This window comes from Loxodonta africana, chromosome 1 (assembly GCF_030014295.1).
Source record: "Loxodonta africana isolate mLoxAfr1 chromosome 1, mLoxAfr1.hap2, whole genome shotgun sequence".
NCBI classification, from domain to species: domain Eukaryota; kingdom Metazoa; phylum Chordata; class Mammalia; order Proboscidea; family Elephantidae; genus Loxodonta; species Loxodonta africana.
This window is the reverse complement of record NC_087342.1, coordinates 120,500,993-120,521,896: the sequence shown is the minus strand read 5'-3', so window position 1 is coordinate 120,521,896 and position 20,904 is coordinate 120,500,993. Positions and strand designations below refer to the sequence as shown.

The window sequence follows — 20,904 nt, the reverse complement described above, 5'->3', positions numbered from 1 at the left end:
TTACATAGGACCAAGAGATGACGTGCCTTTTCTTTACTGCTGGTTGCCAACCCTGAGTCAGTGAGTGTACCGTAGGATTATGATCGACTCTTAGTAAGATTAGGGGGAAGAAGCTCCTTTTGGTTTCCAAGAACGCAACCATAGTCTTCTTGAAAGGAAACTATTACCAAGGCTATATTTATTCTATAAAGTGTAATTCTTTTTCAGTGTAAGAAGTTAATCTTTAAGCCTTGGGGTTGCTTTCTGTGCCTACGACTCTGGGCCCAGTGGAGTGTATTTAAGTAATATTAATCTGTTCTTGTATTTCTACTGTATAAAAGAAAAATATTGTTTATTGGGTTTATAGTAAGCATTTTATATGTATATTTTCTAGCAAAAGAACAGCTAACATTGGAATTCTAGGCTTGCTTGAGTATCCTTGATATATAGTGAAATCTCTTTTCCTTGAGTGTTGGGGCCCCCCAGGATTCCTGTCAATTTAGAAGTGAATCCTAGCACTCTTCCAACAAGAGAAGATAAAAGAATATTCAGTGGATATTATTTTTTCCCTTTCAGAATCGTAATTATAAAATATGGTACTCTACATCTTAGAAGTATAATAATTTCATATTTGAAAATGAATATATAAGAGTCAAAATAAACTGTCTTTTGAATTAATTATTTAAGACATGAGAATTAAGTTAAATTAAAATGAACTTGGATCAAATGAAAACTATTAAAGCCTTTTAATTATCTCTATGTGCTTGGTGTTACCAATCGCAAGATTATTCTAATGGGAAGAACTGGCAAAGTATTCTCACATAATCATTTTAAGGAATGTTGGTAGACTAATGTCACACCCAGGAAAGCTGCAAAGTTAAGGCAAAAAAAAAAAACTCCCTCATTTTAAAATTTTATTAGTATTAAAATTCTGTGCATATGGTATTTTTGTTTCAGCATGTTTCATAACCAGAAAACTGAGTAATTGCATTAAAAGTGATGCTAACATGTTACAAACTCTAAGCATGGTGCTATCTTAATAATTTCAGGTGCTTCAAAATGATGTATTAGCCCATCAGTCCACAGTGGAAGCCGTTAATAAAGCAGGAAATGATCTAATTGAATCAAGTGCAGGAGAAGAAGCAAGCAACCTTCAGAACAAGCTAGAGATTTTAAATCAACGCTGGAAAAATGTTTTGGAAAAAACAGAACAAAGGAAGCAGCAGCTGGATGGTGCCTTACGCCAGGTGAATAAGAGAATAAATTCTGAAACTTTCCATAGCATTCAAGACCAAAACAGCCCGGAATTTCTTCGTTAGTATACAGATATCCTTGTTTAATTTTTTTTATACTTCAAGGAAAGAGGCAAAATCAAGTGGGATGAAGAGTAGAGCAGACCAGAATGCAGCTCTGTAGTTCTTAGCATAATGCTGTCATCTACTAGAGTTCCTGTGATGAATAAACGAAAATCCAAAAAAAACCAAACCTAGTGCCGTCGAGTCGATTCCGACTCATAGCGATCCTATAGGACAGAGTAGAACTGCCCCATAGAGTTTCCAAGGAGCACCTGGCGGATTGGAACTGCAACCCTTTGGTTAGCAGCTGTAGCACTTAACCACTACGCCACCAGGGTTTCTGTGATGAATAAAGGCAAGGCAAATCACCTGGCTATTCTTAAGTATGTATACAGAGGCTTAGCAGGCAGGGATTGTTCAACCTTGTCTTCTGCTTGAAAGAGACAATGTTAATGGCCCAAATTTAAAACTCTCAATCACTTCAGGCCAAAGGGTTCCATGGTGAAATTGAGGATCTGCAGCAGTGGCTGACTGACACAGAGCGTCATCTGTTGGCATCCAAACCTCTAGGAGGTTTACCAGAAACAGCCAGAGAACAGCTTAATGCCCATTTGGTAAGTACGTTACTTCCTACAGTTCTAGCCTCAGATTAAGAAACTGTCAGACCATGTTGTATGGGCCCTTATTAAAAACAAACAAACAAACAAGCCCATTGTGGGCCCTTAATAATAAATAAATCAGGAAAAAGTTTTAAAAGATGTACAGCTTTATAGTATTAAAAATAACATCATTCACGGATTAAATTTTTCAAGCCAACCTTTTTTTTATTTCAAAGACTGGTGCGTCAAGATATGAAGAGAGATTTTAGAAACTCAGATATTTTGTAGAAACAAACCTTCCCCCGTAAGGAATAATAAGCTTGTCTGGGTACTGATATAACATTGTGTAAATTATAAACTGTTACACCTCGAATGGAAAGAAATATCCCCAAAGTAATCAGGATTGGCTTTACAATTATTGTTGTAAGCATTTGACAATCCCACCTGGTTTCACAGAATGCTAGAAAATGAATTCTTGTTCTGTTAAATTAAAGTTACTTGTTTGTATGTTTTAAGAGTGATAGGGCTTTGTCTTCAACTTAGACACCTACACCAGATATGGACCAGGGGCGCCTTCTTTGTGGAGTATTGGTCCTGTAGGTTGTTCCCATCCACACTGTGTTGCATTGTCAACTCTTAAGAATGGGGGAGGCAGTATATGAAACTTGAGATTCTGACTTTCTTCCGTATAAATAGGGACTGACAAATTTATACTCCCTTTGATTTACTGACATTTTCGTTTCATTTCCCATTATAATTCAGCTCTCATGGTTCTATAAGAAAACAGTCTGTCTCGGATTTTGAAAACTGTTCTCTAATTTTTACACTTAGGAATTTGTATCAGAAAGGTTTTTTTAAATATTCAAATAATAGCAATTAATATATTTAGAAATTTAAGTAGAAATACTTAGGGATTTGGCAAAAGAAATGGACCAATGCATATTAAAATTCTGCACTGTCTAGTAGATGTCTAATGTTACAAATCTTAAACTGCAGTTTTTTGGAAATAATTTTGTATTTCTTGATGGAAAGGAGGTAACCATCTTATAGATGTTGTGAAAAAATAAAACAGACATAGGGTATGATACAATATTTATTTTAAAAGTGCAATGAACAGTTAAAATAAGTTGTACTAATTCAGTAAAGAATTTTTATAGAAATCTTGAAGATACAGTCATTGTTTCAGAAAATTATTGTGTGGTACTTTTTTTTGGTGGGGGGACTGCCACAAGAAGCCCATTTGTTTCACGTAAAAAGTAATTGACTAGATAATAACTTGGGAATGCCGATCTTTCTTCTTCATAAAGGCTGACTGACTTCCAGGTAGCTCCTTGCTTTCCTGGAAGTACCTGCATAACTGTTAAAAAACAAACAAACAAACTTGTTGCTGTCGATTTGATTCAGAATCATGGCAACCCTATAGGACAGAGTAGAACTGCCCCATAGGGTTTCCAGAGAGCTGCTGGTGAATTCAAACCGATGACCTTCCGATTAACAACTGTTCTCTTAACCACTGTGCCACTAAACAGTGCGCGTTAATTATAAGTTTAATGAATTCTTGAATAGATGCTTGCAATTATTTTCTAATAGCATAAAAATTAAAAGGTGTTAATTTAGAAGAATGTAAGTAAGAACTTGGAAAGCAAAGAGCTTATCTTTAGAGTGCTTTACTTTTAAGAAAACATTGCGTATCAATTTATTCATTCTTGGTCGGGTATTTAAAATGAATTTACCATAACGTGATATAATTTACCAGGTTACAGAAATTCATCGATTTAAAGAATTCTATACAGGTATTGGTATTTCTAATACCATCTCAATAATGTTCTCTTAATTCAGCCAGAACTATTACTTTTCCTGAGTTTTTACCTATTATTTAAAATGTTTTATTTAGGATTAAAAGCTTTTAGTACGTGAGTAATTGTAAAAATGTTTAGAAAGGGGTTACTTTTTAAAATGCATAAGAACTTATAAAGTCTTGGTCTGGTGAACATATTCTAGAATTAGATAGTGGTCATGTTTACACAAATTTATTAATATAGTACTAAAAACCCACTGAATTATATACTTTAAAAATGGTGAATCTTATAGCATGTGAATTATAGCTCAATCTTAAAAATAAATTATAAAGTCAAAAATGTTAGTGAGACATAAATACACAGTTTTTCAGTGTGATTTGACCCACATTATGAATAAACCATTGGAATAGAACTGGTCTCAGTTTTTTAAATGAAGTTTAAATTTTGTTTCATTGGCCTTAAATTCTCAATTTGTTTAAGCAATATTTTCTTCTGTTCTCTATAGCATACTGCATTTCAGTTGGAAGCTTTAAAAATGTTATAAATGAGAATAATATTCAGAGTACCAGAAGTTTGACTTTAATGATTCCAAAGTCTGAATAACTTAAATGGCTACCATACTGGGTGTTTACTTTCTATCCAATGAGTGTTTTCTCAGTGCAGGATTAAATTACACCAACAAAGTATCACAGTCCTAGGAGAGACCTAGAGAACCCCTCTTTTTATAGAAGAGGAAATCGAGGCTCAGGGAAGTTGAGTTACTTGTCCAAGTTCACACAACTGATTAGTTACTGCTGTCAGCTCTCTTGATAACATTTAATGTATAGCTTCACAACCCTGGCATGCCTGAATGGACTGATGGTAATAGCACCATTTCTAAGATGTCTCTGTAGGCAGGGTATGACTGTTGGTTCGGGTATTGTTTCGATACAGTGAAATGTTCAAATGTGTCAGGATTCCGTTTGCCAGATAGAGGTGAAAATATATTAAGGGATTTGGGATTGATGACTTGGAAGAATAGGACTTTCAGATCTTATTCTCTTAAAAATGATATAACTTGGGCGTATCTCAATTTAGGAAGTCTGTGCTGCCTTTGATGTTAAAGAAGAAACATACAGGAGTCTGATGCAAAAAGGGCAGCAGATGCTTGCAAGATGCCCCAAATCTGCAGAGACAAATATTGACCAAGACATAAATAACTTGAAAGAAAAATGGGAATTGGTGGAAACCAAACTCAACGAAAGGAAAGTATGTACTTTGATTAATATAATAGAATCAATGTTTTCGTTGGTTTTATTTCATGGATTTTGCCTTATTTAAGTAGAACTTTTTAATAATCTGTGGTTAAATCTTCTTGGTATACATTCGGAGGTTTCATGGGGTCAGTTGAAAATAGTATTCTGTGCCAATATAGGAGAAGAGAATTAAAAGGATCTCTTCAGACTTAACATAAAGACATATTATAGGTCGAGCAGAACTCCAGTATATTTTTTAAATGTTATGAACCATCGAATTCTGGGTTGTTAAATAATTCTATTCTAACCACACTTAGAAGGCAAAAGCTGTGTATAGAGAGAGGGAGAGAGAGAGATCAAGAGAGTGATGTGATTGTATATATGTTTTATAAACACTTACCGAAACAAAAATCCATGAAGAAAGACTAAAATTTATGTTACACCGTGAATTTTTTTCTTTTTGTCACATTCTTTAAACCACAGCAACAACAATCTAATAAATCTTAATGCTATAAGAAACAAGATAGGTGAGGAATACCAGATAATATGCCATCTAACTGATAAAAGTATAATGGCTACTTCATTCTACTTTTAAAATATTTTATTGTGTTTTAGGTGAAAGTTTACACAGCAAATTAGGTTCCCATTTAACAATTTTTGGACAAATTGTTCTATGACATTGGTTATAATTTTAACAATGTGTCAACATCCTCATTTATCTTCATTCTGTTTGTTCTGTTTCCGTTTATCTAACTTCCCTGCCCCTCCTTGCTTCTCATCTTTGCTTTTGGGTAAATGTTGACCATTTGGTCTCATGTAGTTCATAGTTTAAGGGAGCACAGCCCTCATGGGCAATATTGTTTATTTTATAAGCCAATATATTATTTGGCTAAAAGGAGACCTCTGGGAGTGACTTCAGTTCTAAGTTCAAGGGGTATCTTAGACAATAGTATTTCACACTATTTTGACCCTCAAAATTAATTGTAAGAATGTCAGTTTTTCTTTTTTACAGATTCCACTTAGAAACTGAGTTCTGTGGTTAATTGTCAAAAAACATGATTTTAGTGTATATTGGAATGTTACATCTGCAGTGAGATACTTTTCACTATACTCAAATGAGTTTATTTTGCCAGTATTTCAGTGAAGGTCCATTACATTTATACACTGTTTTAGTTAATATAGCTTATGCATAAATAAAGTGGGGATGGGAAGGCAATCTGCCAGAGAGTGGTTAAATTGAAAAAATAACAAACCTCTTAAATACCATCAAATGCTAAATTATCTGTCTTTGCAGACTAAACTGGAAGAGGCCCTCAATTTGGCAATGGAGTTTCACAATTCTCTCCAAGACTTCATCAACTGGCTTACCCAGGCTGAACAGACACTGAATGTAGCTTCTCGGCCAAGTCTTATCTTAGACACAGTCTTGTTTCAAATCGATGAGCACAAGGTATGGGGATGGACAAGATTTTTCTTTCAGACCTTTTAGGCGCCGGGCTGTTTTAATGTCAAAAGCATGAACTTTGTAGTTGGAAAACTTTGCTTTGTCCTTTAAAATAATTTTAGCTATGACACTAGAGACATTTTTAAAATAGATTAACTTTTTACTTGTTTCTATTTTGCTCTTTTTTTTTTTTTTTTTCGGGGAAAGGTATTTGCCAATGAAGTAAATTCTCACCGTGAGCAGATAATAGAGCTGGACAAAACTGGAACTCACCTGAAATATTTTAGTCAGAAACAAGATGTTGTCCTAATAAAGAACCTCCTTATCAGTGTACAAAGTCGATGGGAAAAAGTGGTTCAACGATTAGTGGAAAGAGGAAGATCTTTGGATGATGCAAGGAAGAGGGCCAAGCAGGTAAACCTGACAGTAAATCAGCTCTAGCTGTTGAAAAACATATGATGTTATTGAAGTACTTTCTTGCTGGCTAAATTAGATATAACAAATCACTGTATGGAGCCAATATATCATTTCCTAAAAGGGCCATGGCCTAAATTTGGATGCTGACATACTCACTTTTTGACCTGACAGAAGCTTTAGGCCCTGGGGACTAATTTTGAAAAGACTGATTATAGCTTGACTTCACAGATGGGCTGTTATCCTTAAGGCCCAGAAAGACATAATTTTTGCTGTTGGGTTTTTTGTTTGTTTTGCTCTGCCCTTTCAACCTCCAGTCTGGTGCTCAGAGTGAGGTGTCATAGTTTATTATATTTCTGTCTCCTGTTTAATTCCTTAGTTAAAATATCTTCAGAAACTGTCAACTGAGAGCTAGCCATTTATTCTTCCAGATGGAAGCTTTCTGAAAGGACCCATTCTGTGTCTGAGTTGGTTGGCAGTCCTTACTTTTCTGAATCTGTATCCTTGTTGACAGAGCCTTCATTTCTTCCTTGCGTTTTCATAGAGCTCCACTCCACCCTCAGAATTAATCATTGGAATCTTTTGTGGCTGGGTTTGTTTGTATTTATCTATTTACTTATTTTTGGTGTTTTGGGGGAGAGTTTGTTTTGTTTTTGGTAAATTCAGAGAATCTCACAAAGAGCTTTCCTTTCTCTCTCCACCTATTATTAACATTCCCATTCTAGACTAAACACAGACAAGAGGTAAAATTACATGTCTCTGTGTTCCAGGGATGACAAAGAGGATGTACCCACCTTGCTTTGATTTTTACTGGAAACTTAGTGTAATATTGATGCTGAATTTGATCATTGCTCTCGCTGCCCCATTCAGTTGCATTTTCTGGCATTGGTATTACTTCCATTGGTCTTTTTTGGGGGGAGAGGGGCAAAAGATGTCATAGTAGTCAAGTGTTTCAATCTTTAAGGTTATTAGTGTAAATTTTTAAGACTTTAGAAGTGAAAAATTGTATTGTGCCAGAATCTCATAGTGTGTATCACTTTTTGAGCAGGAGGTGTGGTAGGATTGGTATCATCAGTGAATCTCTGAAATAGAATCGGTCTCTAATGAATTAATTCTGAGCCTGACATTTTTTTCACCACATATGTGCATGGTACCATTTGTAGTATAGGCATCTAATTTATAAGTCTCTTGGATGCCAGTAGCCAGTTGTCCGTACCCTCTTCCTCCTTCCTCCATTTTAATCAATTTTATTTTCTCATTTTGTTTAACTAACCTTACAATATTTTCTGATGCTTTCATTTCCTCTATGTGGCTTAAAAATATTTTTGAAAGCAGGAATAGCCTTAGAACCTGTTCACTTAAAACGTTGGACTTACCTGCTGTCACATGTTTTATTTAGAGCCAAATTACCTAACACCGTAACTATTGGCTTCTTTAGCTTTGTTCTTATTACTATAGGTTTTAGCTCAGATGTTGATCATAGTTCTCTGACTTTGGCAATTTATGTGCTTATTCTGGCCTCCATTTTCTCATATTTAAACTGATTGGAGTTATGGCAGGGATGTGTGGAGGGGGAGGGGCAGGTTTTTAATAGGGTCATTTCTAAGGGGCCCTTGCAGCTCTGTGATTCTGTGCTCTTACTGTGCTTTTCTTGTTAAATGTCTTTTTGGTATTTCCTTATTAATGTGCTTTGTTATATAACAGATTTTACTTTGACAAGCTTTTATATATACTCACTTAAATTTATTATGAGAAGTAATTTATAACCAATTTCATAATTTGGTATCTAAAAATAGTACCTTCTAGTTCTTTATGATAAACAGAAAAGAGACTGTGGCTGAAACTATATATATACATATACACACACACACACACACACACACATATATATATGAATTCCCAGGATATTTATAAGCTATCAATGAGAAATATATTTCATTAGTGCTCTAATGAAATATTTAAAACCAGTATGAGAGGCATAGGTATTAATTTGAGGATTTTGATACCAGAAATAAAGATGTTGAATACCTTTGTATTAAATAGAAGTGTAATGGCCTGTTTTTGTTCCTTCTACGTTTTAAAGCCAATTTACAAACTTTATTCTGCCTTACTCCTTGTCATTGCTCTTTCTTAACATAGATATTAAACACCTTCCTTAGAAGTAAGCCCAGATCTGCCAAGAGATAGCAGTGAGTAGAAAAAAAAAATTCTGAGGATTTATGTTAATGAGTAAGCAAAAGAAAGGGAGAGACATTCTCTCTGGTGCTCCTTAACTCTTTCTAGGCTCACTTCTATTTTTGTTATGGTTGATGTGTTTGAATGAACTATCACAACGTGACCATGGGATACAACCACAAATGCCAGGTGTTATCAAGACAGTTTGTAATCTGCTAATGCCATATTACATTTTTCCCCTTCAGGAGAAATTCGGAATTAATAGTTTTCAACATTTCCCCTAAAGTTAATTTCATATGTTAGATTTCAGATATAGTGAGTATGCTTAAAAATTTTATGGACAAGGATATGAATTTCTTTTACAGTTCCATGAAGCATGGAGTAAACTTATGGAGTGGCTAGAAGAGTCAGAAAAGTCTTTGGATTCGGAACTGGAAATCGCCAATGATCCAGACAGAATAAAAACACAACTTACACAGCATAAGGTGCGTCTGTAATTATGAAAAGGAAACTGTCTCATTGTATATCTCAGGATCATTTTCAGAGTCTTATTTGATGTTGTATTTGTTCATCGCTAGAGAAGAAGCCTGTCTAATCTGGACCTATATTAAATTTAAAATCCAGCTCTCCTTCATATTGGCCAGTCATCAACAGTGTCTTTATTCTCTAGTGACTATTTCATTAATGATGCCAGGATTAATTGTTAAAACATACACAAAACTGGAAGACCTCTACCATTTAAAACATATAAAGAACTTGTAGTGGTTTGAACACTGGCATTTCAATTTTTCATGACAACCATCCTAAAATATCTTTTGTAGACTGAATGTCACTTTGAAGATAATTCTGGAGTAAAAAGTACATATGGATTTTGCCATATACAGCCTCTTAAACAGAGGAATAGAAAAATTGGTTGCCCCACCTACATTGTTATTCTCTTGTGTGTGTGTGTATGAAATTCCACCCCTCCCCACAAAGACAGAGAGTCAGCGGCTTCCTTGTGTAGACTGGAATCATGTACAATCATTTCTAAAACATTTCCTGCCTTTTATATTCCTTCCACATGGCATTCAAAGAACATTTTATTCTCTTCCCTAACCCCGACTCTTGAATTTGGGACTTTCTATCATTCTGTTTGTAAAGCAATCACCAGAGAATGTGAGTAAAAGGCAAGTGGTTCCTGCAAAAACAGTTTCACAGTTTTAGGCATTTACCTTATAAATCATCGCGTGAAACGTGATAATCTTAAAAGGTGGGTTAAAACTGGGGAAAGGTGAGACGTGTCATCATCTGAAAATTCTAACTTACCTTTCACGGGTTGGTTGCTTCCATCTGTGAGTCTAACCTCAGAGAGTCACGATCCAAGAGAGACAAAAGGAAACATGGTGAACACCTGCCCTTTGGATAGAGAGGGACTTATGAATGGCTTGTTCTGCTGGCACTCTTTGCCAGCAAGCTGCCACATCCAGCACAGGCAACATAGTGACAGGGCACTGTACCCTCCTTCCCTTCTGATGGAAAAAAGAGAGTTCCTTCTCAGAATGGAATGTCCTATTTGAACTTGAACATAGATGTTGTTTCATGTAGTCTTAGGAAAGTTTATTATATATTAAAGATAGGGAATCCTATAGAAATAGGAATATGAGGAGAACCTGTTAGATTCTCTATTTTCCCTACTGTGAATTATTGCTTTTCTTTTCATCATTTGGCTACTTTGTCCTTAAAAAGCTTTAATCTATCCTGTAATTAGCTATACTTATAGCTAATTAATGATGTATCTGCTGTGTGAAGAAAATCAGATTTATACCATGATCTAAACATTAGCATTCTGTTTTGAATAGCATTAAAAAAAGGCAATTATACATAACAAACTTCAGAAATAGTGTAATATTGTGATGGTATTTATTTAAAAATTTCCTAGATGTCAGTGCTTCCTACTACAGAACAAAATAAATAGCTTAGTCATATTAAAACACATGAAGGGTGTAGCTTTTAAAGGCAGTGAACACTTACTAGGTAATTGTAACCTGAGGTTATATTGGAAAATAACACATTTGCATAGCATTTTACAGCTAACAAAGCTTTCACAATATACACTTTCTTTTTTCATCCTCAGAACAACTTCGTGAAACATGTAGGTTAGCTAAGGCTCTGCTGATGAGAAAACTGAAGTGCAGTGGCTTCTACACAGCAGAGGCAGCTGGATCTATTTTATCTTCTCTTTTTTTTTTGTTTGCTTAAAAAAAAAAAAAAATTTTTTTTTTTTTGTGCTTTTAGTGTCCTACGTAAGAAGCCATGGCCTAATACAGGGTCGCAAAGATTTACCCCTATGCATTCGTAAAAGAATTTTATAGTCTTATCTCTTACATTTGGGTCACTGATCCATTTTGAGTAATTTTTGTATGTGCTATGAGGTAGAAGGAGCCCTGGTGGTACAGTGGTTAAGTGTTCGGCTGCTAACCAAAAGGTCAGCGGTTGGAACCTAGCAGCTGCTCCTCAAGTGAAAGATGTGGCAGCCTGCTTCTGTAAAGATTTACAGTCTTGGAAACGCTTTGGGTCAGTTCTACTCTGTCCTGCAGGGTCACTCACTGTGAGTTGGAATCAACTCGATTGCAGTGGGTCGGGTTCGGGGTATGAGGGAGGAGCCTACCTCCATTCTTTTGCATGTGCTTATATTATATCCAGTTGTTCAGCACTATATTGAGAAAACTGTTCTTTCCCCATTGAATTGCCTTGGCACCCTTGTGGAAAATCAGTTGACTGTAAATGCAAGGGTTTATTTTTGAACTCTCAATTCTATTCCACTGCTCAATACGTGTACCATTATGCCACAATCACACAGTCTTCGTACTGCGCCTATGTAGTAAGTTTTAAAATCATGATGTATGAATCCTCCAACTTTGTTCTTTTTCAGAATTGCTTTGGCTATTTTTGTCCCCTGAATTTTATTATCATCCTGTCAGTTTCTGCCCAAAAAAGCCACTTGGGATTTGACAGGGGTTGCATTGAATCTGTAGGTCAATTTAGGGAGTATTGGCATCATAACAATATTATGTCTTCCAATCCATGAACATGGAATGTTTTCCCATATATTTGGGTCCTCTTTAATTTCTTTCAACAATATTTTGTAGTTTTCAGTGTATAAGTCTTGTACTTCCTTTATTAAATGTGTTTCTAAATATTTTATTGTTTTTGATGCTATTATAAAAAAATTATAAGTGGAATTTAAAAAAAATTTTGTAGGATTCTTTGCTAGTGTATAAAGATACAATTGATTTTTATATCTTGATTTTGTATCCTGCAACCTTTCTGAAATTATTAATAAGTTCAAATCATTTTTTAGTGCATTCCCTAAGATTTTCTATATACAAGGTCATGTTCATCTGCAAGTAGAGATACTTTCACTTCTTCCCATTGATGTTTTTTAAAAAGTTCCTGGGGTTATTCTAATGTACTACCTGGATTGAGGACCACTGTATTAGTGCTTCCTTGGTGTTATTTTGTGAGCTTGCAAGCTACCTACCCATTAAGTTGACTGTTTTTTTCCTGGCGGTTGTCTCATTCTAATTCTTCTGTTAAAAACTTATAAACACCTACTAAGTGTGAGATGATAATGAAGGGTCTGCAAGGACAATGTCCCTGCTCTCTGAAAGCTTATAACTGAGTTGTGAAGAATGAATGTGATTAATTCCCTCCCTCCACCACACACACATGTTACTTAACATGCAAGGTTAAGTAACAACGTAGAAAGCAGCAGAGTATAGATATTGTATTGGCAGCTTTGCTATTTGGTACTGGAAAAATGACCTGTAGATCTTTTGAGACTTTGGTAGGGCTTTACATAGGCAGAGAGGAGAGGTGTAGGTTTCCCAAGTGGGGTGAACGAAAGGAGAAATAGGTCCAGACAGGAATCTAGAGATGTGATTCTTACTTGCCCTAATCCTGGCTTAGAGATAAAATGCATATAACATTATTGTGAATATCCAAATGTGTGACAGTAAATCTGTCTGACACAACCATATAGTAAATTTATACATTACTGAGTTGTCTATGTCTATATTGGATCTATAGTTAACTGATAGAGTATTAACCATATTTTCCCTTCAAACGCTTGGCTGTTTCGGTAGTTCCTTAGCAGTTCCATTTTATCATCACTCTAAAGATTCTTTTCTACCCTAATGTGTTACTGTGTAAGAGTACAGTGCTACACTATCTGATTGCTTTATTTGCTGATACCTTCCAGTGTTTGGGTTCCATTTGCTAGAGTTGCCTTTTTTTTTTAATTACTAATATTGTGTTTTTGGTGAAAGTTTACACAGTAAATGAGGTTCCCATTTGACAGTTTCTTTACAAATTGCTCAGTGACATTAGTTACATTTTTCACAATGTGTCAACATTCTCTTTAATTATGTTCTGGTTGTTCTGTTTCTAGTACTCTAGTTTCCGTGCCCCTTTATCTTCTCATCTTTGCTTTAAAGGAAATGTTGACCTTTTGGTCTCATATAGATGGTTTTTTAGTAGCGGACCATACTTGCAGGTAATATGCTTTATTTTGTGTGCTCCTCTGTTGTTTTTCTAAAAGGTGATATCAGGATAGTTTTGGTTCAAGGTTTAAAGAATATCTTAGGGCAGTGGTCTCAGGGAGTCCTCCAGTCTCAAATGGACTTTTTAAGAATTTAAGTTCTGTTCTGTGTTTCTCTGCCCTTCTACCAGGGTCCACCTTTTGTGGCCCTGATCAGAGCGGGCAATAATGGTAGCCTTGCACCATCTAATTCTTCAGGTCACAGGGTAGATGTGGCTCATGTAAGCTGTTAACCCTGTAGACTAGTTTATTTTCTGAGACTTTGGTTTCCTTCTTACTCTTTTCTCCTGAGGAGTAGGGGCCAGTAGTTGTATCTTAGATGGCTGCTTACAAGCTTTTAAGACTTTAGACGGTATTCATTTCACTAGGATGCAAAACATGAACTTTGTGAACTATATTATGCCAATTGACTGAGTTATTCCATGAAATGAAGGTCTTAAGCCTTGAAACTTAGAAAACCAAACTCTGAAGGCATTTGGTTCTGTCTGAGAAATATCTAGTTGTGTTGTCTATGAATATATATGAGTGCACACACACACATCTATACTTATAGGCACATATAGATACTTCTGTCTGTGCACACATATGTATACACCTGTACCTACCCATGTACCTGTATGCCTATGCATATACATATGTGACCATACACTTGTTTTTGGTCATTATTGGTGGTGTTGCCAAATTATATATATCAGATTCTTTAGTGCAGACATCCTTTATCTTGAGTGCTTCTTAGTGACATCATTTACGTTGGTCATACTGTTCTCAGTACACGCATATTTGGTGCTGCTTTTCCCATCACCAAGTATCTACGATCTGGAGTGTGATCCCCTACATTCCCTTCCCTGGTAGCCACCAATGAGCACTGGTTTCTCTGTATATCTGTTCTTATAAAGGTGGGATCATACAGCATTTGCCCTTACATGATTGACTTACTTCACTTAGCATTATGTTAGAGATGCCTTTTTTTAATGCTTTTTACCTAATTGTTTATTAGTCCCAAGTAGGAATGCACACTGTTTTCTTATTAAATATATAGGAGTTCCAGAAAGCACTTGGAGCCAAGCATTCCGTCTACGACACCACTAACAGGACTGGACGTTCTCTGAAGGAGAAAACCTCTCTGGCTGATGACAACCTGAAACTGGATGACATGCTGAGTGAACTCAGAGACAAATGGGACACAATATGTGGAAAATCTGTGGAAAGGTAAAATGTTCCTTAGGGCAATTTGGTTACTTTATAGACATTTGTGGACAATTCAGGTATATAGTAGTGGTGCTCTGCAGGGACATTTTAGGAACCTTAAATACCCCCTTTTTGCCTGAAAACCTTCTTGCTCATCTTTAAGACTCCACTCATACAGCATCTCCACTGAGAATGCTTTGCTCTTTCATTATTATTTATTTTTAACTCATTACGTTAAAAATAGTGATCCTCCAGGCCTCTGTCATGTCTCACCTGGTCTGTAGCAACTGCCTGTAGGAGGAACTGGTCTCCCAAGTCCACTTTTGTCTCACTTTAATCCAGTTGCCACATAACTACTAAGGTGGGTTTTTAATGGGATGCGTCATTCCCCTGCTTCATACCCACTGAGGAGTGTCCTGTGGGCATGAAGTAAAACATAGGGCCTTTAATATGGCAGGCACAGACCTCCTGATCTGGCCCAGTCCCCCTCCAACATCAGTTCACCCCTTTCCAATCACCCTCTTTCTTATTACGCTTCAACAGGAAGGCCTAAGATTTATTTCAAAAATTCGAAGTATTGAAGAAGCTACAATAGTAGTGCGAGAATTCAAAGATATAATCTCAGATAAATTTTATGTCTTCAAGTTTTTCATTGATGTTTAGTTTCATCACTTTCATCAGAATCAAGATTAAATAAATTACTAAGTTCAGTTCTAGGAAACTTCACAGTAAGTTTTAAAAAATTGTGACTTCTCCAGTCTCAAAATGCCATCTATATGACATTCTCGAAAAGACAAAATTATGGTGATGAAACACCAGATGAGTGGGTGCCGGGGGTTGGAGACGCAGAAGATTGTGACGTGTGACTGTAAAGCGACAGCATGAGGGAGACCCTGGGGGCAGTGGAACTCGACTGCAGTGCTGGTTATGTGGATCTGTACATGTATTAAAACTGAAAGGCCTCTATGCCAAAAAAGTCAACTTTATAATAATTTTTTAAATAAAATTAATTTAGAAATATTTTTTAATTAAAAAGGCGCACTTCTATGCAGAAACTTGAAGGGTCAGTGATTTCTAAAGGTGATCATGAGAGAATTTTTCTGGAACAGATGTTATGTATTTAAGCAATAAAAGAGAAAATTTGAGACGTGTGTTAAGAAAAGTTTTGTTATTTTCTAAGAAAAACAAAAAAATAGCAGGGTTCACCAGTACATTGTTTTTCCTCTTGAACACTGCTCAACCTCCATAAATGAATTTTTAGATAAAAAAAAAAAAAAAGCAACACTTTTTTTTTTTAGATATACAGGGGTGGCTTTTTGTTCCTCAAATTGATTTCGCTATTCTTTTTTTTTCCCCCTGCAGACAAAACAAATTGGAAGAAGCCCTGCTATTTTCCGGACAATTCACCGATGCCCTGCAGGCCCTCATTGATTGGTTGTATAGGGTTGAACCTCAGCTGGCAGAAGATCAGCCTGTCCATGGAGACATGGATTTAGTCATGAATCTGATCGATAATCACAAGGTATTGTTATCTGGGACATTTCATTTTATCTGTGGTTTGATTGGAGAGGGAAAAGTCACCAATTAATTTAGCCTTTTAAAATCAAGAGGCTATGTATCATACTGCATTAACAGTCTTTAATATTGAGATAGTTGAAACATGTTTCAAGAATGTTTTACTATTCTTGTGTTATTTAAACAATTATATACTAGGATTTAAAATCATTTGTTCAGTAGCCTAGAACTCAGTTATCGTGTAAGTGTGTAGATTTGTGACATGACCTATAGGGTCATCATCAGCTGCTTTTCTTTTTTAAAATGTATTAACCTTTTGCCCCTTGAATTGTACCAATTTATGAGGCAACAGAATGTGCTGTGAGATTTGATTATTAACTTATTTTAAGAAAATTGGTTTCCTTGCAGTCTCCTGATATGCAAGTTAAACTGTCATGGGAATCAGAAGTAATATGGAAGACACCAAGCTGGCACTGACTGTGAGGGCCTAAGTTATGATCAAATGATACAATAAAACAACCTTGGAAAAAACACGAAACACAGCGCTAATGTAAAATAGTTTTGTCAGAGTTCATTTGTATTTATATACAACTATTTTAGAGTAAAAAAAAAGTACCCAGCTACAATTCACGTTGTGTTTCCGCTCTATAGTTTTTGAGTTTAGAAAATTCATTTGATTTTAAAATTCTTTCTTTATACTTTCCTGGTTGTGCTGTTTTGATCTTTTCTATTTAAAATATCCTTTTGTGTATTTACTGTCCATTTTAAAGCCTTGCTGTCTCCTTATTCCCATAAAAAAGAGTTTCTTCCACTTGGATATTAACAGAAAATAATAGACAAACATTTATGAGGCCTACAAAAATGAAAATTTTGAAAAGTTCTTTGCCTATAATGAAACAGTTTTTTGTGTATGATTAATGTAAACTTGTCCACTCCTTGGCATTTATTCAATGAGTAATGGATAGTATGATGTTACTTTTTACATAAATATCATTTTTATAAGCTCACTGTCTAAATATTTACTACCCTAGGTACTTGCCAGATTTTTTTAAATATATATTCAAGGTCATCAAGAATGAAGTAATCATTCAGCATTAATAATACAATTGGAAGGCTCAAAAAGAAGTTTAAGTATACCAAGTACATTGGAAAGTCTGTTCAGAACTATTGGATTATTCCTATCACAAATGGAACATTTAGATACTATATCTTGTGCGTGCGTGTGTGTGTGTATATCTGCAGACACAGCTAATTTAACACTGTTAGAATGACAGCAATAAGGGAATTCATCACACTAGGTTTGGATTGTTTTTGATAGGCTGTCTTTTATAAGTGACCTGAGTATTAGATTAGAAACAACCAAAATTTTGAGGTATTTTTGGTAATACTCATTCGTGATTTTTTTTTAGAAAAACAAGTTGATTTTGCTCTACACAGAGGATGATTATTTGAAAGAACTAATTTCATATACAGAATCTTGGATCAAAAACGAAGACCCCTGGGCCCATTTCTTGGATTAAGTCTGTGGCCAAAAGAAGCCAGCTTAAATCCTGGCACATCAAAGTTCATCAAAATTAGGCAGACTAAAAAACAAAAAGCTTTTTCTCTAAGGTGACAGATAAAGATTTAAGCCTCTAAAATTTCACGTTACCAGATAGTACCCAGGATGCTATGAAAGACGTAGACGTGTTATGGAAAAAGAACTGAGTCTCTACGGGCTGCTTTTTCATTATCTTTAAGACCCACCCTGGATATGCTCCAGGATTGCTCAGTCTTCTGTTAGTCTCTCCGATATGTTTGCTAATTAAAAGTGTTGTGCAGCTAACATGTACTTGACACATCAATAATTTGAGAGATTCAAACAACGTACTAAAGAGTGATAGAAAAAAAGTAATTTGATGCCCCCCCCCCCTTTTTTTGGCATTGAAATAAAGCAGGCTGGCCGCATTATTTAAATCCAGTTTCCCATTTAAAGCATAAGTGCATCGTATCGTGGTCCCTCGTGAGAATGTTACAAAACTGAATAAATGTATACCAAGATTTTGTTCTTGACGATGCTCAGATAGGAGCAGTGTGTCATTTCAAATCTTCAGAAGATTCTACAAAAAGTATGGTCATTAAATTGTATGTCTGGAAACCTGTACATGATGTTATGTATGTATTATTATTTTGGTTTTGTAATTAAAAATTAATTTTTTTTAAATATGGTTCTCTTAGGCCTTCCAGAAAGAGTTGGGGAAGAGGACCAGCAGTGTGCAGGCCCTGAAGCGCTCGGCCCGAGAACTCATTGAGGGGAGTCGTGATGACTCCTCATGGGTCAAGGTCCAGATGCAAGAACTAAGCACCCGCTGGGAGACTGTGTGTGCACTTTCTGTATCAAAGCAAACCCGGCTAGAAGCAGCCCTGCGTCAGGTAAAAATCGTGTAAATTTTAGCTGTGTGTCATGAGCAAAGTACTGAGGCCCCAACTAACTAGGACAGTGATAAAGGAGGAGGGGTGGATAGAATTCTCGGAACATCATTGCCTTAGTCCTTCCTGCCCAAGAATTTAAGCTTCTCAAAGAGAGACATTTTCTAATCCTCACATGAAGGTACTGCTGGAGTAATTTTTCAGCTTGAAAGCATGATGGGTTGCTGTTCCGCCTACAATCAGTTTGTTAAAATGGTGAATTAGTCTTCATATGGGCCTTTTTGCCATATTAGATATTCTCTTATATTTGTAAAATGCAGTGCCATATATCCCTATCTTTTGAATGGGAGGTCAATGCATATCATGGAGCCCTGGTGGTGCACTGGTTAAGAGCCACAGCTGTTATCCAAGAGGTCCGCAGTTGAAATCCACCAGCTGCTTCTTGGAAACCCTGTGGGGCAGTTCTGTTCTGTCCTATAGGGTTGCTATGAGTTGGAATCGACTTGACGGCAATGGGTTTGGTTTTGATTTTTTGGAACGCATATGGTGGAGTCCTTGAGTGGTGCAGTTAAGCATTCAGCGGCTAACCAAGAGATGAGTGGTTTAAATCTACCCAGAGGCTCCTCAGAAGAAAGGCCTGGTGATCTGCTTCTGAAAGGTCTCAGCCATTGAAAACTCTGGAGCACATGGGGGTCACTATGAGTTAGAGTTGACTCCATAGCAACTGTCTTTTTTTTTTTTAATGCATATAATTAATCAATTTAAGCATTTTTTTTTTCATTGAGGAGAGGAATTGACTCTGCGGTTATGTAAATTATGCTAACAGTTATTTTGGGGGATCTTGTTTGGGCTGTGTGTGTGTGCGCGTGTGAATTTAGGCAGAGGAATTTCACTCAGTGGTGCATGCCCTCCTGGAGTGGCTGGCTGAAGCCGAGCAGACCCTTCGCTTCCATGGTGTTCTCCCAGATGATGAAGATGCTCTTCGGGGTCTCATCGATCAGCATAAAGTGAGTTATCCGTAAATACTAAGTAGAACTAAATGAGAAAACCAGAGAAAGCAGGGAAGATAGACTCATGCTTGCAAATACCAACTGCACAATCATTTTCCTTTCTAGAAGTAATAAGAGATCCAAATACATTTAAGAATTTATCTGTATTTTCCTTGTGTATATATATCTGTCCCCTTGCACCTGCACACAAGTATAAGTACCTGTCTTTTTAGTCCCTCTGTTTCCTATCTTCAGGAAGCACATTGAGTTTTCCAAGGGGTTTGGCTTCTGACCAAAATTAGTATTGTTGTACTTCTATGTGAATTTCAAAACCAAAATGTCCTTAATGAGCAGTTTTGGCATTTGTAAAATTATACCAGTAGAATTGTAAATTAACGATTTTCACCTTCGTAAGCAAGACAAGCAAATAATTTAATAACTGTTCTTTGAATTTTATTTTTATCCCTCTGCTGCTTCTGTTTTTATTCAAGAGCCCTCTTAAATCCCTTTTAGAAGCAACCCATAGTATAAATCATGAATTTAAAAATTAGTTATATAGCTAGATGTACTATTGACTAATTAGCCAAGTAAAAATCTGGTCACACTGGGCTTTCAAGTTAAGATCTTTTTTGTGGGAATGCACAGAACTTAGCAGAACCCTGAAGAAGAGTGGTCCAGATAGCTTATAACAGATGTTTTTTAACCTTTGACTCCAAAAGTCAGGAATTTGCGAGCCTAACACTCAAGGTAGTGTTGATGTCAGCATTTCCTAATAACTTTAAAAGACCTGTTTAACATGACTGAATAACCCTGTTTTTCAAGGTCAGGTTGGAAATACATCATTAATTCCAATGTAGTGTGGATTACATCATCTGTAGAGGCTTTTAATTTTAATTAACACGCTCTCTAAGTGATGGGTTGCTCAACCTTTAGCAATGAACTCTGTTAATAAAAGTGATGCAAGCTTGTATAGTGTTATCTGGAGAAATGAAATGCTCCATACCACTTTTAAATTTGAAGTTAGAATATAAAGATAAGAAAATTACATCACATTTATAGTAAATCTTTGATTCAGTTCAATAATTTGAAAATACAGTTTTTATTATATTGCTGTGGGCTGACCCCCCACCAGCATTATTTTAGAGTCCCACTACCATATTTGGGTTTGGGTCTCTGAGTAGGAATAAGTATGACTTGGACTCTGTGAAGCCCATCGTGTATATCTATCACCCCTATAGAAAGGAGCATGTTTGTGGTCTACCACCACCACCCCACCCCCAC

General features: G+C 36.0%; 1 protein-coding gene across 14 annotated transcripts in view; it reads left to right on the top strand.

Moving 5' to 3' along the window:
• The window catches only part of DST (dystonin), a 482,507-nt gene that overhangs the window by 441,589 nt on the left and 20,014 nt on the right, over positions 1-20,904 (top strand). For all 14 annotated transcript variants that reach the window (XM_023544665.2, XM_010586936.2, XM_064287505.1 and 11 more), the window contains 10 exons: positions 1,029-1,226; positions 1,760-1,888; positions 4,750-4,920; positions 6,202-6,357; positions 6,559-6,765; positions 9,306-9,425; positions 14,562-14,731; positions 16,073-16,232; positions 18,443-18,637; positions 19,513-19,641. In XM_023544665.2, the coding sequence (XP_023400433.1) occupies positions 1,029-1,226; positions 1,760-1,888; positions 4,750-4,920; positions 6,202-6,357; positions 6,559-6,765; positions 9,306-9,425; positions 14,562-14,731; positions 16,073-16,232; positions 18,443-18,637; positions 19,513-19,641 (1,635 nt within the window). The remainder of the gene's footprint in view (positions 1-1,028; positions 1,227-1,759; positions 1,889-4,749; positions 4,921-6,201; positions 6,358-6,558; positions 6,766-9,305; positions 9,426-14,561; positions 14,732-16,072; positions 16,233-18,442; positions 18,638-19,512; positions 19,642-20,904) is intronic.